The following is a 14,870-nucleotide window of genomic DNA, read 5'->3' as shown; positions in this document are numbered from 1 at the left end:
TTCTTGGAAGGGTCGACGTTAAATATTTGTTTTAAGGATGGCCCTTGGACTCCTGTCTGAAACGTAAGACTGATCACTTTACCTGCCAATGCTAATGCAGTGCCCTATAAACGGTCGTGTGCGCATAAAAATTTGCGAATGATTTGAAAATAATCATTTTTTATTTATTTATTAATTTACACGCCCTACGGGCTTTTACATTTATTATAAATACATTCAAGTGCAGCAGTGAAACATAAGTTAGTACATTTAGTTAAAATTAATTATAACATAAGAAAAACTAAAAGAAACAATAATAAGTAAAAATAAGGAAATGTACCAACATATGGTTATGTAGAAAAATATTTAATAAATTTACATATAAAAACATACACACATACATACACATGCATATGCATACACACACACAGACACATATACATACATGCATGCATATATACATACACATATATGCATATACAAATAAATAAGTACTTACATTATTAGAGAGATACGAGTACATGAGAAAAAAAAGTAAATAAAGAACAATATTAAGAAATTTTATACAGATTAATTTATAACCTATAATTATATAAAGACAAACAAAATATATCAACTTCACCATACTCGTTACCTAGCCGCTGGCCGCTGGCCGGCGTAGTCTAGGTATTGGTGAATTGTAATAATAATTGTGACTCCCAGGAGATTCAAAAAATAACTTTGGCTGCTGAGTATTTCGAACAGGTACTTTTAAGCTGATAACACTAGTTAATTCCGGGACATCCAATACGCCATTTGCTATTTTATATAAATTTAATAAATCATTTATAATTCTTCTTTTACAAAGATATAATGAGTTATTAGCAGGTAAGAAAAAATATTTATTTATAAAAATAATTGACAACATTTCAAGTTTTTATATCATTGCAATCTGATAAAATGGTTGATACGAATATTATTAATTTGGTATAATCAGAGTACCGTAAGTTGGATTATATTCGTATTGAATGTAAAGTAACAGGACACTGGACCTCGCCTTGAACGAAAATATTTCCTTTACAGTTTTGTAATTTCGCCCACAATCTTATTTGCACATAAGGTATCCTTGCAATCAGGGTTGCCGCACTGCATAATTTTTGTTTTTCTAATAATAATTAAACAAAAAAATTTGACGCATTATAAATATATATAAATTTGCGTTTTTATATATTGTCTAGCTAGAAAAGGGTTTTGGGTTAAATTCGCGACATGGTCGACATGAAATATTGATTTTAAAAAAACCTGGTTACTAAATCATAACTTATTCTCATTTAACGTAAATGATCAAGATATGCTGAGGTTGGTATACCAGTGTCTTATGTCCCATTAGGTGCGAAAAATCAATTTTGGGATCATTTTCTATTAATTTCAAAAAGAGTTTTAGAAAATTTGAAACGAGTTATCACAGAGAGGGGTTTGAATCTCCGACCTCTTGCTCTGTCTGCAATACTACTACAGGACCACAACCTGTCCACAACCTAAAAGATAATGTTTTGTGAATAGCATATGAAATTTTTGGTATTTTCAGGGCCCAAGACCTAATTGTGTATACGTATACATAAAAAAAAACAAACATTTCCGTGTGTACAATGTTCATTAATATTTCAATTTTGAGTCAAGTTTCCGAAAGTCGTAAATAATTGGGCTATAAAGTGAATTTGGCAGAGCGGGTTTCGAACTTTAAATTTCTGATCCGTGGGTGCACGACACTACCACAACAGTGCAAAAACTGTATAAAATTAACTGTAATTCTTATGTTTGAACATTTCTTAAATTCTTCCATCTGTAAAGATGACGTCTGTAGTAAGATTAGTCGCCTTCATAAAAAAAATGTGTTTAGGTAAATCATAAAAACTTGATTTTGGGGGCCATTTTCAACTAGCTAGAAATAACTCACTATGAGAATGTGGTAATTAAGTTGTGGTAGAGTAGCGTTCAAACCCCGAATCTCTGATCCGCGAATCTACGACACTAGCCTTGGAACCACAATCTTGTTCATTATTTTTTTAATGGTTCTCAATTTTCGGGAAAAATGAACATCAATCTTGATAAAATTTCTAATTAATAAAATCTACAACTTGTTTGCAAACATTTGAATGTACTAAATTATTGTAAATCTTAAAGAAGATTATTGCTAATAATTAGAAAATGGCTGGGTCAAGATAGATGCTTTTATATTTTTGTGACGGATAAAAACTAAAACCTTTATTTTTGTGGGTTAGAGTAATAATTCACTATAAAAGCCCTTTAGCTCTACTGAATAGAACAGAAGCGTTCCAAAAGTTTGGTTTTTAGTTTAACAACAAACGTGTAACGGACGGTTTAGGTTTTCACTAGCAATTTTGGACACAAGTACCTATGGCCCGACGTATTTCTGTAATATGTAGCTAACTTCGTAGTTAATAATCATAAAATGATTTTTCTCCGTATGGGCAATTCTAGCCAGTGGCGTGTTATTACTCTAAGGCTTCTACTGAGTTATTATTTCACTCATTATAGAATATAGGGGATGCCTTATTTAAAAGTAAAAAATAAATATTTGCGTTCTTATGATTTACCTAAATATTTTAACCATTTTCTTTAAGCCGTAAATAACCATGTTAGAAAATGGGAAATAAGTTGTGGTGGAGTGAGGTTCTTTAACCTTCTAATCCAGAGTCAGCGACACTAGCCACGGGACCACATCCCGTCTTTATTTATTTATTCCTTCAAAATTACACTCGTTCAAATATTAATGAACTTATAAAGGCTTTTTAGGCTGTGCCCGTGTCAAGCCGTTATATTTTTTTTTTTTAAAAACGTAGTACACCTAATTTAATTAAATTATAATGACATGTGACGCAATAGAATAACGATCCAAAAAAACAAGGTATAAGTAATAAATTATACGATTCCAAAGAATACAATGTAAAAAATTTAGATTCATACATATTCAAATTAACAAAATAATAGTATAATTGAAATGAAAAAAAAAATATAATCGTAAAATATAGTAGTATTGAAAAAAAAAACAAATTAATAGTATCATTGAAATCAATTGAAAAAGAATACATTTATAAAAACATAATTGAAATGATAATTGAGATACTATGGTTTCTAGAAACTCACTCGATACTATAGTAAGAAATGGGAGTAATAAATAATATGCCAAATAAGAGTGAGTACTAAATTAAATAATACAAAAATTCATAATGAAAAAACATAAAAATATCAAGAAATATAAAAAGCAAATAAAAGTAAAAGTATGGAAGGAAAGCAGATTTGTCAATTTTTGCTAATTGCTAATCTCGAACTTTAAAACAATTGACAACCTCGTCCCTATCAATCTTCGACCCAGTATTTTGTCTACAAAATTTAGACTAACTCAAAGACAATAATATGCACGAATCGGGTATTTTGACAACCCTGTTTCATGGGCTCGCAATGGCGTCTGAGGACTAATAGCAAACGTGTTGCGTTGGTCAAGTTTATGGTCACACTGCCTACAGCTAGTGCTGTTTGGCTATGTGTGTGTGTGTGTAATCAGGTAATATGCCATCGTGCATGTATTGGCGCTGAGGTCAATGGTACGTGACGTAATCATATTATGAAAATTATATTATTGTACTAGGTAGTATGCACATACTTGCGTTCACACGCCATTGCATAGCTTGTACCTGGGTATAATCTTATGTGTATATTTATGTTGTATACTGCACGGATCGTACAAATAGTACATGCGGCAATTATGTTCGACTATTTTATTTATTTATGATTTAGTATGTTCAGACATCTTTTATAATTTTTTTTTTTTACATCAAATTTTTCAATTACATCACATTTAATATAAAAGATTTTCAAAAAAACTTTTTTTTTTACAAACAGTAAGAGATATCAAAATATTTATTCATCAATTTAAAAACATACATGACTCGCGTGCTCGCGTGACATGCGTGCCTTTTACCTTACAAAAATATGTATTCAAAATAATACAAACACTACAATATAATGTGAAAAAAAAAACAAGGGATTGTGTCACATAGGAGCAGTTTCACATTTATTTATTTATATATACGCCCAATGGGCATTTTTAAGGACATATTTATACATATACAATTATTGTAAAAAAAAGTAGAAAGACTCAATGGTATATAGTAGACTTTGTGGGAATGGAAGCGGGAGAGAGGTGTTTATAATTGAATTTGGTTCAGTGATCGTTTGAAAGAAGACAATTTGTTATCAAAGAAATCAAGACTAATATGTTTGTTGGCAGACCTAAGAACTCTGGGCATAGGGGAATGAAAACCATAGTTAGTTCTGTGGTTATCGGTATGAAAGAGTAAGTTTTGTTGGAGGTTTCTAGTTGGGATATTTAATTTTTTTGAGCTCAGTAGTTCAGGCGCATCAAAGAGTGAGTTGAGAATTTTAAAAGGTCGGATTTATTTCAACGGTCTTGAAGAGAAGATATAAAGACCATGCTTAGATATCTTTATATATATATATATATATATAAATATAAATAGTGGACCTGATAGACGTTGTCCTGCCAAAACGTTGGCTTGCCTGCTATAAGCTGGTTCACCAAAAGTATTTCTGATATTAGAATTTTCGATAAACTAATAATATATTTGACATTGAGTTCGACATTTCAATCTTTGCGTTTTATCATTGGGTGATTTGCTGTTGCCCAAAGCAAAATAACAAAAAGTGCGATATCACCAGCCGTATACATAATTGTTCTGTACGTGTGATAATTTATTAATATTCAAATATTGAATTCAAGTAGGTTCCTTGGTACTTGTTAATGGTTGAATTCTAAAACATAAAATAAATATTTTTTAGATATAGAATTCTTTTTGCAAATGTCATACTCCACTCTTCTCACCAACAGGGGTGCAATTATGAGAGAATACGGTTTTTATTAATGTATTGAATGTCAGTTAATATTTTTTTAGTATTATCAAAATCCAGTAAAAAAAAAAAAATGGATAGAAATTAATTATAATGAATTTAAGGAAAGAATCTGATTGAGTTGTATTCAACTACAACTACAACAGGTTAATTTTTGTGTTCTCACCGGGAATCGAATCCGGACCCTTCGACCGAAATATAATTTATTATGTACATTATTATTGCAAATTATGGCGTAAGTATAGCCTGTGAGCTCGCCAATACATGACAGATGACATTAACATAACCATAGAAAAACATAGCAGTTGAGCTCTCAGAAGTAAAGCAACGTGAATGCAGCAATGCTTGAACTACATGTCATTAATATTCTAATAATAAATAATATTATTTGGCCATACGGAACTTTAAAGCACACCTTGGTTTAATTACTAATAGTATTTTATCGGTTAGGTAGGTGTATTTAAAAAAAATGTTGCGTACCTGAAAAAAGCACAAATAATTATGTTTTTGTAAATGATGTCAGTAGCGAAAGTGGCTTTGTGACGTTTTGACATTTTTTATAAGAAATTCATGGCGTAGCCAAAATACTGTTATAAAAACGAGGATGTTTTTGTTGATTGACGTTAGCAGGCGCTACCCAGGGGCGACTTTGTGACGTGAGAAATTATTTAAAAAAAGAGATTCATGGCGTAGCCGAAATATTGTAATTAAAACGAGGATGTTTTTGTTGATTGACGTTAGCAGGCGCTACCCAGGGGCGACTTTGTGACGTGAGAAATTATTTTAAAAAAGAGATTTATGGCGTAGCCGAAATATTGTAATTAAAACGAGGATGTTTTTGTTGATTGACGTTAGCAGGCGCTACCCAGGGGCGACTTCATGACGTGATGAAATTATTGATTTAAATATTTTTTTTCATTTTACATAGCGTAGCCGAGATAAGAAATTGCGTGGTATTTCGAAATTTAACCGTGTAGGTAGCCACCTAGTTACAATATTATTTTTGTATTTGTATAACTCCTGTTTTATAATGTTTATGTATTTATCGCTATAAGAATTAAACTAAAGATAGTTTTTACTTTTAATCGCTATCCGTTTTTTAAATTATGTTTGTAACACTCAGTAATATTTATTTTTCAAGTATTCAATGTTATTTTTGCATTTTAATTAATATTGTTAATATTAAGCGTATTTTTATTTATTCGAATTTACTAGACTGTTTTTATTACAAAAAATAAAAATGCATATTTCTCTATGTATTTTTCTGTTATAAACAATCTATTAAAATAATACACATCAAATTTCCATTGTCTGTTGATTTTATTTGCAATCTTCTTTTTTTTCGACGGTTAAAACTCTAGGAAATTCAAAGACAATAAAATTTTTACTGTCATATATTGGCGAGCTCACACGCTATACATAGCCCCAAATTATTACAATTTAGACCAATTTTAATAAAATTTCATTCAAAATAAATTTATAAATAGTATGCAATTTAATATAATTTAACTTAAATATTAATAGTTATAAAAACAATCTCGTAATTGTAATAAGTTTTTTAGTTTTTATATCAATAATTATAGCAATAAAGTTCAAAAAAATTGTTTTCATTGCTTTCTATTTTTTCAACTTTTTTTACATCACAACAGATGGACCAATTTCTGTATAGGACTGAGTACTGAACACCCAGGTTCGAGGAAAATCACATTCATATTTTGTGTTTTCACCGGCGATCGGAGCCTTCCGTGCGCGAATCAAACGTCTTATCCACTACACCTGGAAGGCTGCCAAAATTTTGTTTTATTTTATTTCTCATTGTACAATTTTGAGTGTCTTTTTTTTCTTTTCCTTTTACAATAAATGTCCGTTCAAAAGATTTTTATGTAAACGGCCAAATTATAATAATATTTAGTATCGACGCTGGAAAGGAAAAGTTACCGAGCGACATGTAGCAACTTTACACAAGAGCTGGTAAAAGGTTTTTAGTTTAAATCTCATACATACTCGGATATCTTATATTGTTGTGATTCTTACCGAAAATACGAGATTCTTCATTAATTGAAAAAAAAAATAAATAATAAAAACTGGCTCTTCCGTAAATTGCTATATGTCGTTTGGTAACTTTTTCCTTTCTAGCGTCAATATTTTTTAATCTTTGTAGACATGTCCAGGATTAAAACATTAAGGGAGTATATGAAACTTGATGAGCCCTATACAACTTTTAGACTTTCATTTTCTCTTCTCAATATTTTCTCAATCTTGTTGATTTATCGTGAAATATTTATTTTTATTTTATTTTATTTATTTAGATAACCAACAGCTATAATTATCTCATATTTATATAACAAAACAAATAACAAATAAGCCAATTACAGGTTTTTACAAGTAGCATCACAGTAAGTTAAAAAAAATTCTCGAACATAAAATGAATAGTAATTACATGTAAATTTAAAAGATAAGAAAAAAATTATACGAATTATTTCGAAAGCAAACGCCGGACGTTATTAAGATTATTTTTTTAAAATAAATCTATGTTAAATGATTTATTTATTAAATTAAAATTATTAAAAGTTCGCCATAAATATGAATTTTGCCTATAATTAGATGAAACAAGAAGTATGTGAAGAAGAGGGTTATTTCTTAAAACTTTTGAAAAAATGTAAAATGTTTTTTTTTATTTCCAGATTTATCGCAAGGCCACTATCCAGAGTTCGGGATGAGAATAGATAGGGGTCGTGCGCTCCGCGGGTGGGGAAGCCCCTCCCCCTCTCTGCGCTCCTTCTCTTGCCCTTCTGAAGGTTTCCACCCGGACCCACGGGAATGCTCCGTATTCTACAGATGTGTTCCTAACGGTGATACATACACAACGTATAGAGTAAGAATACGTTATTATTAATGAAAAGAAAACAACAGCATCAGCAACCGTAACAAAATAAAATACAATTCTACCAAGTAAACCAAAATTAAATAAAAAAAGTGTAAGACCGATCATCTTACCTTCATTTAACAAATGATAAATATATACTGTGATTGGTGTACCAATGCAGTGCCCTATGTACCACTAGGTGCGGAAAGGAAATGATGATGATGATGATGATAGGCGAATTATAGTTTTCTATATTTAACAAAGTACAATGCCCAAAAATAAGAAAAAAAGCGTACCCGTGAAAAGCCACTTCGTTGTCATTCAGCTTGTAAAAGAATTAAATATAACGAAAATTATGAAATAGAAAATAGGCAAAGACATTTTTTTTGTAACAATGTATCAAAGCACTAACTTAAGCGATTTCTTTATATTCAATCAATTGCTTTCTTGCAGTTCGAGTGTGGTCCAGGAACTGTCTACGATCCAGCAACAAACGTATGCAATCACCCTGAAAGCAGTAGCCGGCAAGAATGTGGAGGAAAACCACAGTCGGAAAATGAAAATGAAGTTGATGCCGGATACCATAAGGACAAGTACAGGAGCTCCACTAATTCGCCATCAACAGCTAAACACCAACAAACAACTAGGAAATCTACAACGAAGGCAAGCAAAATCAAAGATGAACCAAAGCAATCTGCTTCCACTAAAGAAAGCACACATCAATCTACTACACGAGCATCGAATAGACAAACTACTAACAAAAGTGCACCAAGGCAAACGACCACCTCTACAAGAGCTCCCCAGAGACAAACAACTTCATCCTCGAAAGAACGTTACGAGGCGTCTTCGAATAAACCAGTAAAAAGCAAACCTTCTAAAACTAATCCGGTGGCCACATTAAGTAATGATCAATGTACTTCTGATGGGTTTATGGAACATAGCAGCAACTGTCAAAAATTTTATCGTTGTGTAGCAAATGGAAACGGAGGATACACGAGATATGAATTTAGCTGTAGTTCAAATACTGTTTGGGATCAAGAAATTCAAGGATGTAACCATGCGTGGGCAACAAAAAACAATAATTGTGGAAATACTCGCGCGATTCCACGTAATTCAGAATCAAGTTCACAATCTTCTAATTCAAGTTCCAGCTCACAGAGCAGTAGTTCTTCAAGCAGCAGCTCTTCACATAGTTCGAGTAGCAGTAGCAGCAGTAGCAGTAGCAGTAGCAGCAGTAGCAATAGTAGCAGTAGTAGTAGCTCAAGTAATTCTAACAATCAAAGCTCTTCATCCCAGAGTTCGAGCACCCAAAGTTCCAATAGTCAAAACTCACAGAATTCAGGTAGTCAAAATTCTAGTGGACAAAATAATTCCAATCAGCAAAATTCTCAAAATCAACAATCACAAAACCAAGGTTCAAGCAATAATAATTCAAATAATCAGAATTCAAATCAACAATCAGGATCTCAAAACTCTAATAGCCAGAGTTCAAATAACGAACAATCTCAAAACAACAATAATTCAGAAAACCATCAAAACTCAAATAATCAAAATTCCGAAGATAATGAGAGTCAAAATCAATCTCAGCAATCGAGCAATGGGAATGATCAATGCAAAGAAAGTGGATTCATGGGAGATTCGAAGGATTGCAAGAAATTCTATCGATGCGTGGATAATGGAAATGGTGGATATACGAGATATGAATTTTCTTGTGGAGAAGGTACTGTTTGGAATCAAGATATAGAAGGATGTGACCATGAATGGGCAGTTAAAAACTGCGGTGGAAAAGGTAATTCTAATGAGCCAAATCAGGGCAGCCAATCGAATCAAAATCAAGAAAATACATCAAATAACCAAGAAACACAAAACCAAAGTTCAAACAGTGGTCAAAACTCAAATAATAATAGCGGTAGCAATCATAACTCAAACAATCAAAATAATGGAAACAATCAAAACTCAAACAACAATCAGAATAATAAAAATGAAAGTCAAAACTCTAATAATGATAAAAATAGTTCAAACTCTAGCCAAAATTCAAGCAGTAGTCAAAATTCTAATTCTAATCAAAGCAGTCAATCGCAAAACAATAATAATTCTAATAATAATCAAAACAATCAATCGCAAAACAATAGTAATCAAAACAATCAGTCACAAAACCATCAAAATTCGAATGAAAACCCTAAATCTAACGATAAATGTACCAAAGAAGGATTCATGGGAGATAGCAAGGATTGTAAAAAGTTTTATAGGTGCGTTGATAATGGCAATGGTGGATACACTAAGTATGATTTTAAATGTGGGGATGGGACAGTATGGAATCAAGAAATTGAAGGATGTGATCACGAATGGGCAGTCAAAGGATGTGGAGGAAAAGGTGATTCAAATGAATCTAATCAAAATAGTCAGTCTTCCCATAATAACCAGGAATCTCAAAACCAAACCTCAAACAGTAATGAAAACTCAAGTACTAGTAGTTCTAATAATAATCAAAATTCCAATAACAATCAAAATAACCAGAATTCAAATAATAACCAAAACAATCAGAGTTCCAATAATAATGATAAAAATGAAAGTTCTAACGGTAATACAAATTCTGAAAATACAAGCAGTAGTAATGAAGATAATCAGAGCTCTAGCAGTAATCAAAACAATCAACAATCTCAATCGGAAAATCAAGAGTCTCAAGAAAACAATCAAGGTTCTCAGAGTTCCGATAAATGTACAAAAGAAGGATTTATGGGAGATAGTAAAGATTGCAAAAAATTCTACAGATGTGTTGATAATGGAAACGGAGGCTACACGAAATATGATTTTACTTGTGGGGATGGTACTGTATGGAATCAAAAGATAGAAGGCTGTGATCATGAATGGGCTGTTGAAAATTGCGGAGGCACTGATGGAGGAAGTGGTTCAAGTCAAGAAAGTCAATCATCTCAAAGTAATCAAAATCAAAACAATAGCTCCAACAACAATGAAAGTAACGAGAGTTCTAACACCAGCAGTAGTAATAATGAAAATACAAATAATCAAAACGGTGAAAGTTCAAACAGTAATGACAAAAATGAAAACGAAAACAGTGGAAGTAGTGAAAATAGTGAGAGTTCTAGTAATAATCAAAACAACCAAGAATCATCTCAACAAAACAATCAAAATTCTCAATCATCTGATCAATGTACGAAAGAAGGTTTTATGGGAGACAGTAAAGACTGCAAAAAATTCTATAGGTGTGTTGATAACGGTAATGGGGGATACACAAAATACGATTTTACCTGTGGTGATGGAACTGTTTGGAATCAAGAAATAGAAGGATGCGACCATGAATGGGCTGTTAAAGGATGTGGTGGAAATAGTGGATCTAATCAGTCAAACCATGAAAATAATGAAGGATCACAAAATGAAAATTCAAGTACTAGCGCAAATTCAAACAATGAAAGCTCGAGTAGTAATGAAAACCACCAGAGCTCAAGTAATAATGAAAGCTCTAATAGTAACAATAAGAATGATTCAAATAATAATAGTCAAAATTCAAGCAGCAGTCAAAACAATAATCAGTCTGAATCACAACAGAGTAACCAAAATTCTCAGTCGTCTGATAAGTGTACAAAAGAAGGTTTTATGGGTGATAGCAAAGATTGCAAAAAGTTTTATAGGTGTGTTGATAATGGAAATGGTGGGTATACAAAATATGATTTTTCGTGCGGAGATGGTACTGTTTGGAACCAAGAAATAGAAGGTTGTGATCACGAATGGGCTGTTAAAGGGTGTGGTCAATCATCTTCAAATTCTGGATCAAACGAATCTGAAGAGAGTGAATCTGAATCAAATGAACCATCGTCAACAAGTGAAAATAAAGAAGAATCTACTACGAAACAATCAACGTCAGCACAGCAAAGCACTACAGAACAATCAAATTCATCGGGTCAAAGTGAAGGATCGTGCTCAAAAGAGGGATATTACGGAGATCCTAATGATTGTAAGAAATTTTACAGGTGCGTTGACAATGGAAACGGTGGTTTAACAAAATATGATTTTACTTGTGGAGAAGGGACTGCCTGGGATCAAGAAATCGAAGGATGTAATCACGAATCAGAAGTTAAAAGTTGTAGAGGAAATAATCAAAAACCTGACAACGAAAATCAAGTGGATGAAGGAAATGATAATTCACAATCAACAACGGAAGAAACAAAAGAAGAACCATTGACAACTACGACAACTTCTTCCCCAGAAGACGGGGAGACAGATAGTAATGAATCTTCTTCGACGGCATCTAAACCAAGTTCTGGAAAATGTGAGTCAGAAGGGTTCTTTGGTGACTCAAAAGACTGTAAAAAGTTTTATAGATGTGTTGATAATGGAAACGGTGGTTATACTAAGCACGACTTTACTTGCGGCGATGGAACAGTATGGGATCAAGAAATTAAAGCATGTAACCATGCATCGGAAGTAAAATCTTGCGGTGGTAGTGGAAATGATGGAGAAGAAAATAATCAAGAAAACGAAAATAATAAGGAAGAATCTTCTTCTACAACAAGCTCACCTCAAACACAGCAATCAACAACTGAACACTCAACTACAACAGAGAGTATTGAACAATCTGGCACTACATCTTCTAAACCAGCGTCAAATGGTAAATGTTCTTCTGAAGGTTTTTATGGATACGAAGATGACTGTAAAAGGTTTTATAGATGCGTCGATAATGGTGAAGGTGGATACACAAAACACGAATTTACTTGTGGAGATGGTACTGCTTGGGATCAAGAAATTCAAGGCTGCAATCATGATTATAACGTTAAACAATGTGGAGGAAGTAGTCAACCATCCAATAATGAAAATGAAGTAGACAACGGAGAGTCCACTACAACTGAAAATCCCCAGACATCAAAACCAGAAGATAAATCAACCACTACTGAACGGTCTGAACAAACAACTTCCACGGCAGGGACAACTTCTTCTGGATCTGGTTCATCTGATGGTAAATGCTCGTCAGAAGGATTTTATGGATACGAAAATGATTGTAAACGTTTTTACAGGTGTGTTGATAATGGTGAAGGTGGTTACACTAAATATGACTTCACTTGTGGAGATGGAACAGTATGGGATCAAGAAATTCAAGGTTGTAACCACGATTATGCCGTTAAAAACTGTGGTAAAAGTTCAGGCACTACGAGTCAAACTGAAAAACAAGAATCTACAACACAGACATCTAACGAATCCTCTGGTACAACTACAACAACCGCAGAATCTAATGTCGAAGAAGAAAAAGAAAATGAAAATTCTTCCGAAGAATCTTCGTCTGACGAATGTTCTGCAGAAGGATACCATGGAAACAAAAAAGATTGCAAAAAATTCTACAGGTGTGTTTCTAATGATAAAGGAGGATATACGAAATATGATTTTGATTGTGCCGAAGGTACAGTTTGGGATGATGAAATTGGGCAATGCAATCATCCGCGTGATGTTAAAGGAAAATGTAATTCTAATAACTCAGACCAATCTAAACCAGAAGAATCTAATATGGAATCTTCATCTTCAACTCAATCATCACAAACAACAGAGTCGACAACAAAAAAATCTGACTCTACGCAATCAACGACATCATCTACAACAGAATCATCAACCACCGAAAGTAGTAAAAATTCATCAGATTGTGACAAAGATAAACCTAAAAATAATACTATAAGCTGCCCACACGCCGGATACTATCCACATCCTTCTGACTGCAAAAAGTTTTACAGATGCGTAGATTGGGATGGCGATGAAGGGAAACGCTATTCAGTATATCATTTCGAGTGTGGAGAAGGAACGATATGGGATCCGTCCCTGGATACATGTAATCATGAAGAATCTGTTTATCCTGCGCGTGATTGTTCAAAACAACATAAACCAGATGAAGAAACAACAACAGCCAAGCAAGAAACTACAACTGAACAAGAAACAACAACCCAGCAGCAAACCACAACTGAAACCTCTACTACAGAACAAACAACTACAGAAAAGCAAGAAACAACCACTCAACAAGACACAACAAGTAAACAAGAAACCACCACACAGCAAGAAACTACAACTCAAGAACAAACTACTACCCAAAAGCAAGACACAACAACACAACAAGAAACAACTACAACTCAACAAACAACAACACAACAAGATACTACAACAACTCAGCAAACAACTACCCAACAAGACACTACAACCCAGCAAACAACAACGCAACAAACAACAACACAAGAAACTACCACTCAGCAACAAACAACTACTGAAGCCCAAGATACAACTACACAGAAAACGACTACGCAGCAAACTACAACTACTGAGGCAAATGAACAAACTACTAAGGCACAAGAAGAATCATCTACAGAAGGTACTACTGAAGGTACAACTGAAGGAACAACAACAACAACTGAAGGAACAACAACAACAACTGAAGGAACAACAACAACAACTGAAGGAACAACAACAACAACTGAAGGAACGACAACAACAACTGAAGGAACAACTGAAGGAACAACAACAACTGAGGGAACAACAACAACAACTGAAGGTACTACTCAAGGAACTACAGAAGGAACAACTGAAAGCACCACAGAAGGAACAACGGAAGGAACAACGGAAGGAACAACGGAAGGAACGACGGAAGGAACAACAGAAGGAACGACGGAAGGAACAACGGAAGGAACGACGGAAGGAACAACGGAAGGAACTACGGAAGGAACTACAGAATCACCGAAAGAAACAGAATGTCCGGTTGGTAAACTGGAAGGAGACCAAGTAGCCATAGTATGTCCAACCGGTTTCCGAAGACATCCGAAGTACTGCAACCTCTTTTATCAGTGTACAACAAGTGATAAAAATTACGACATGAATGTTACAGTCTTCCGCTGCCCCGATGACACAATTTACGATGATGATAAAGTACAGTGCCTTTCGGAAGAAGATACTGACCAAAAATGTGAAGGAGAGATAGCAGAAAAGAAGACTTTTAGGGTTTTACAACAAAGCTCCATACCTCTTGTAAGTTTTGACCATATATTTTCTTGGTAATTTAAAGTAGATTTTTTTTTCAAATATCTACCATATTAATAATTTTCTTTGATTC

General features: G+C 33.4%; 1 protein-coding gene across 2 annotated transcripts in view; it reads left to right on the top strand.

The window, feature by feature from the left end:
- The window catches only part of LOC148278227 (uncharacterized), a 106,315-nt gene that overhangs the window by 89,737 nt on the left and 1,708 nt on the right, over window positions 1-14,870 (top strand). Inside the window, exons 3-4 of one of the 2 annotated variants that reach the window (XM_088231743.1) lie at window positions 7,593-7,783; window positions 8,228-14,785. In XM_088231743.1, coding sequence (XP_088087869.1) covers window positions 7,593-7,783; window positions 8,228-14,785 — 6,749 coding nt within the window. Of the gene's footprint in view, window positions 1-7,592; window positions 7,784-8,227; window positions 14,786-14,870 lie in introns of those variants that run through there. The other variant, XM_088231744.1, reaches the window with a different exon arrangement.

This window comes from Micrasema longulum, unplaced genomic scaffold, assembly GCF_059751315.1.
Source record: "Micrasema longulum isolate JH-2025_06_02 unplaced genomic scaffold, ASM5975131v1 h1tg000908l, whole genome shotgun sequence".
Classification (NCBI taxonomy): domain Eukaryota; kingdom Metazoa; phylum Arthropoda; class Insecta; order Trichoptera; family Brachycentridae; genus Micrasema; species Micrasema longulum.
This window is presented reverse-complemented; position numbering and strand designations above follow the sequence as displayed.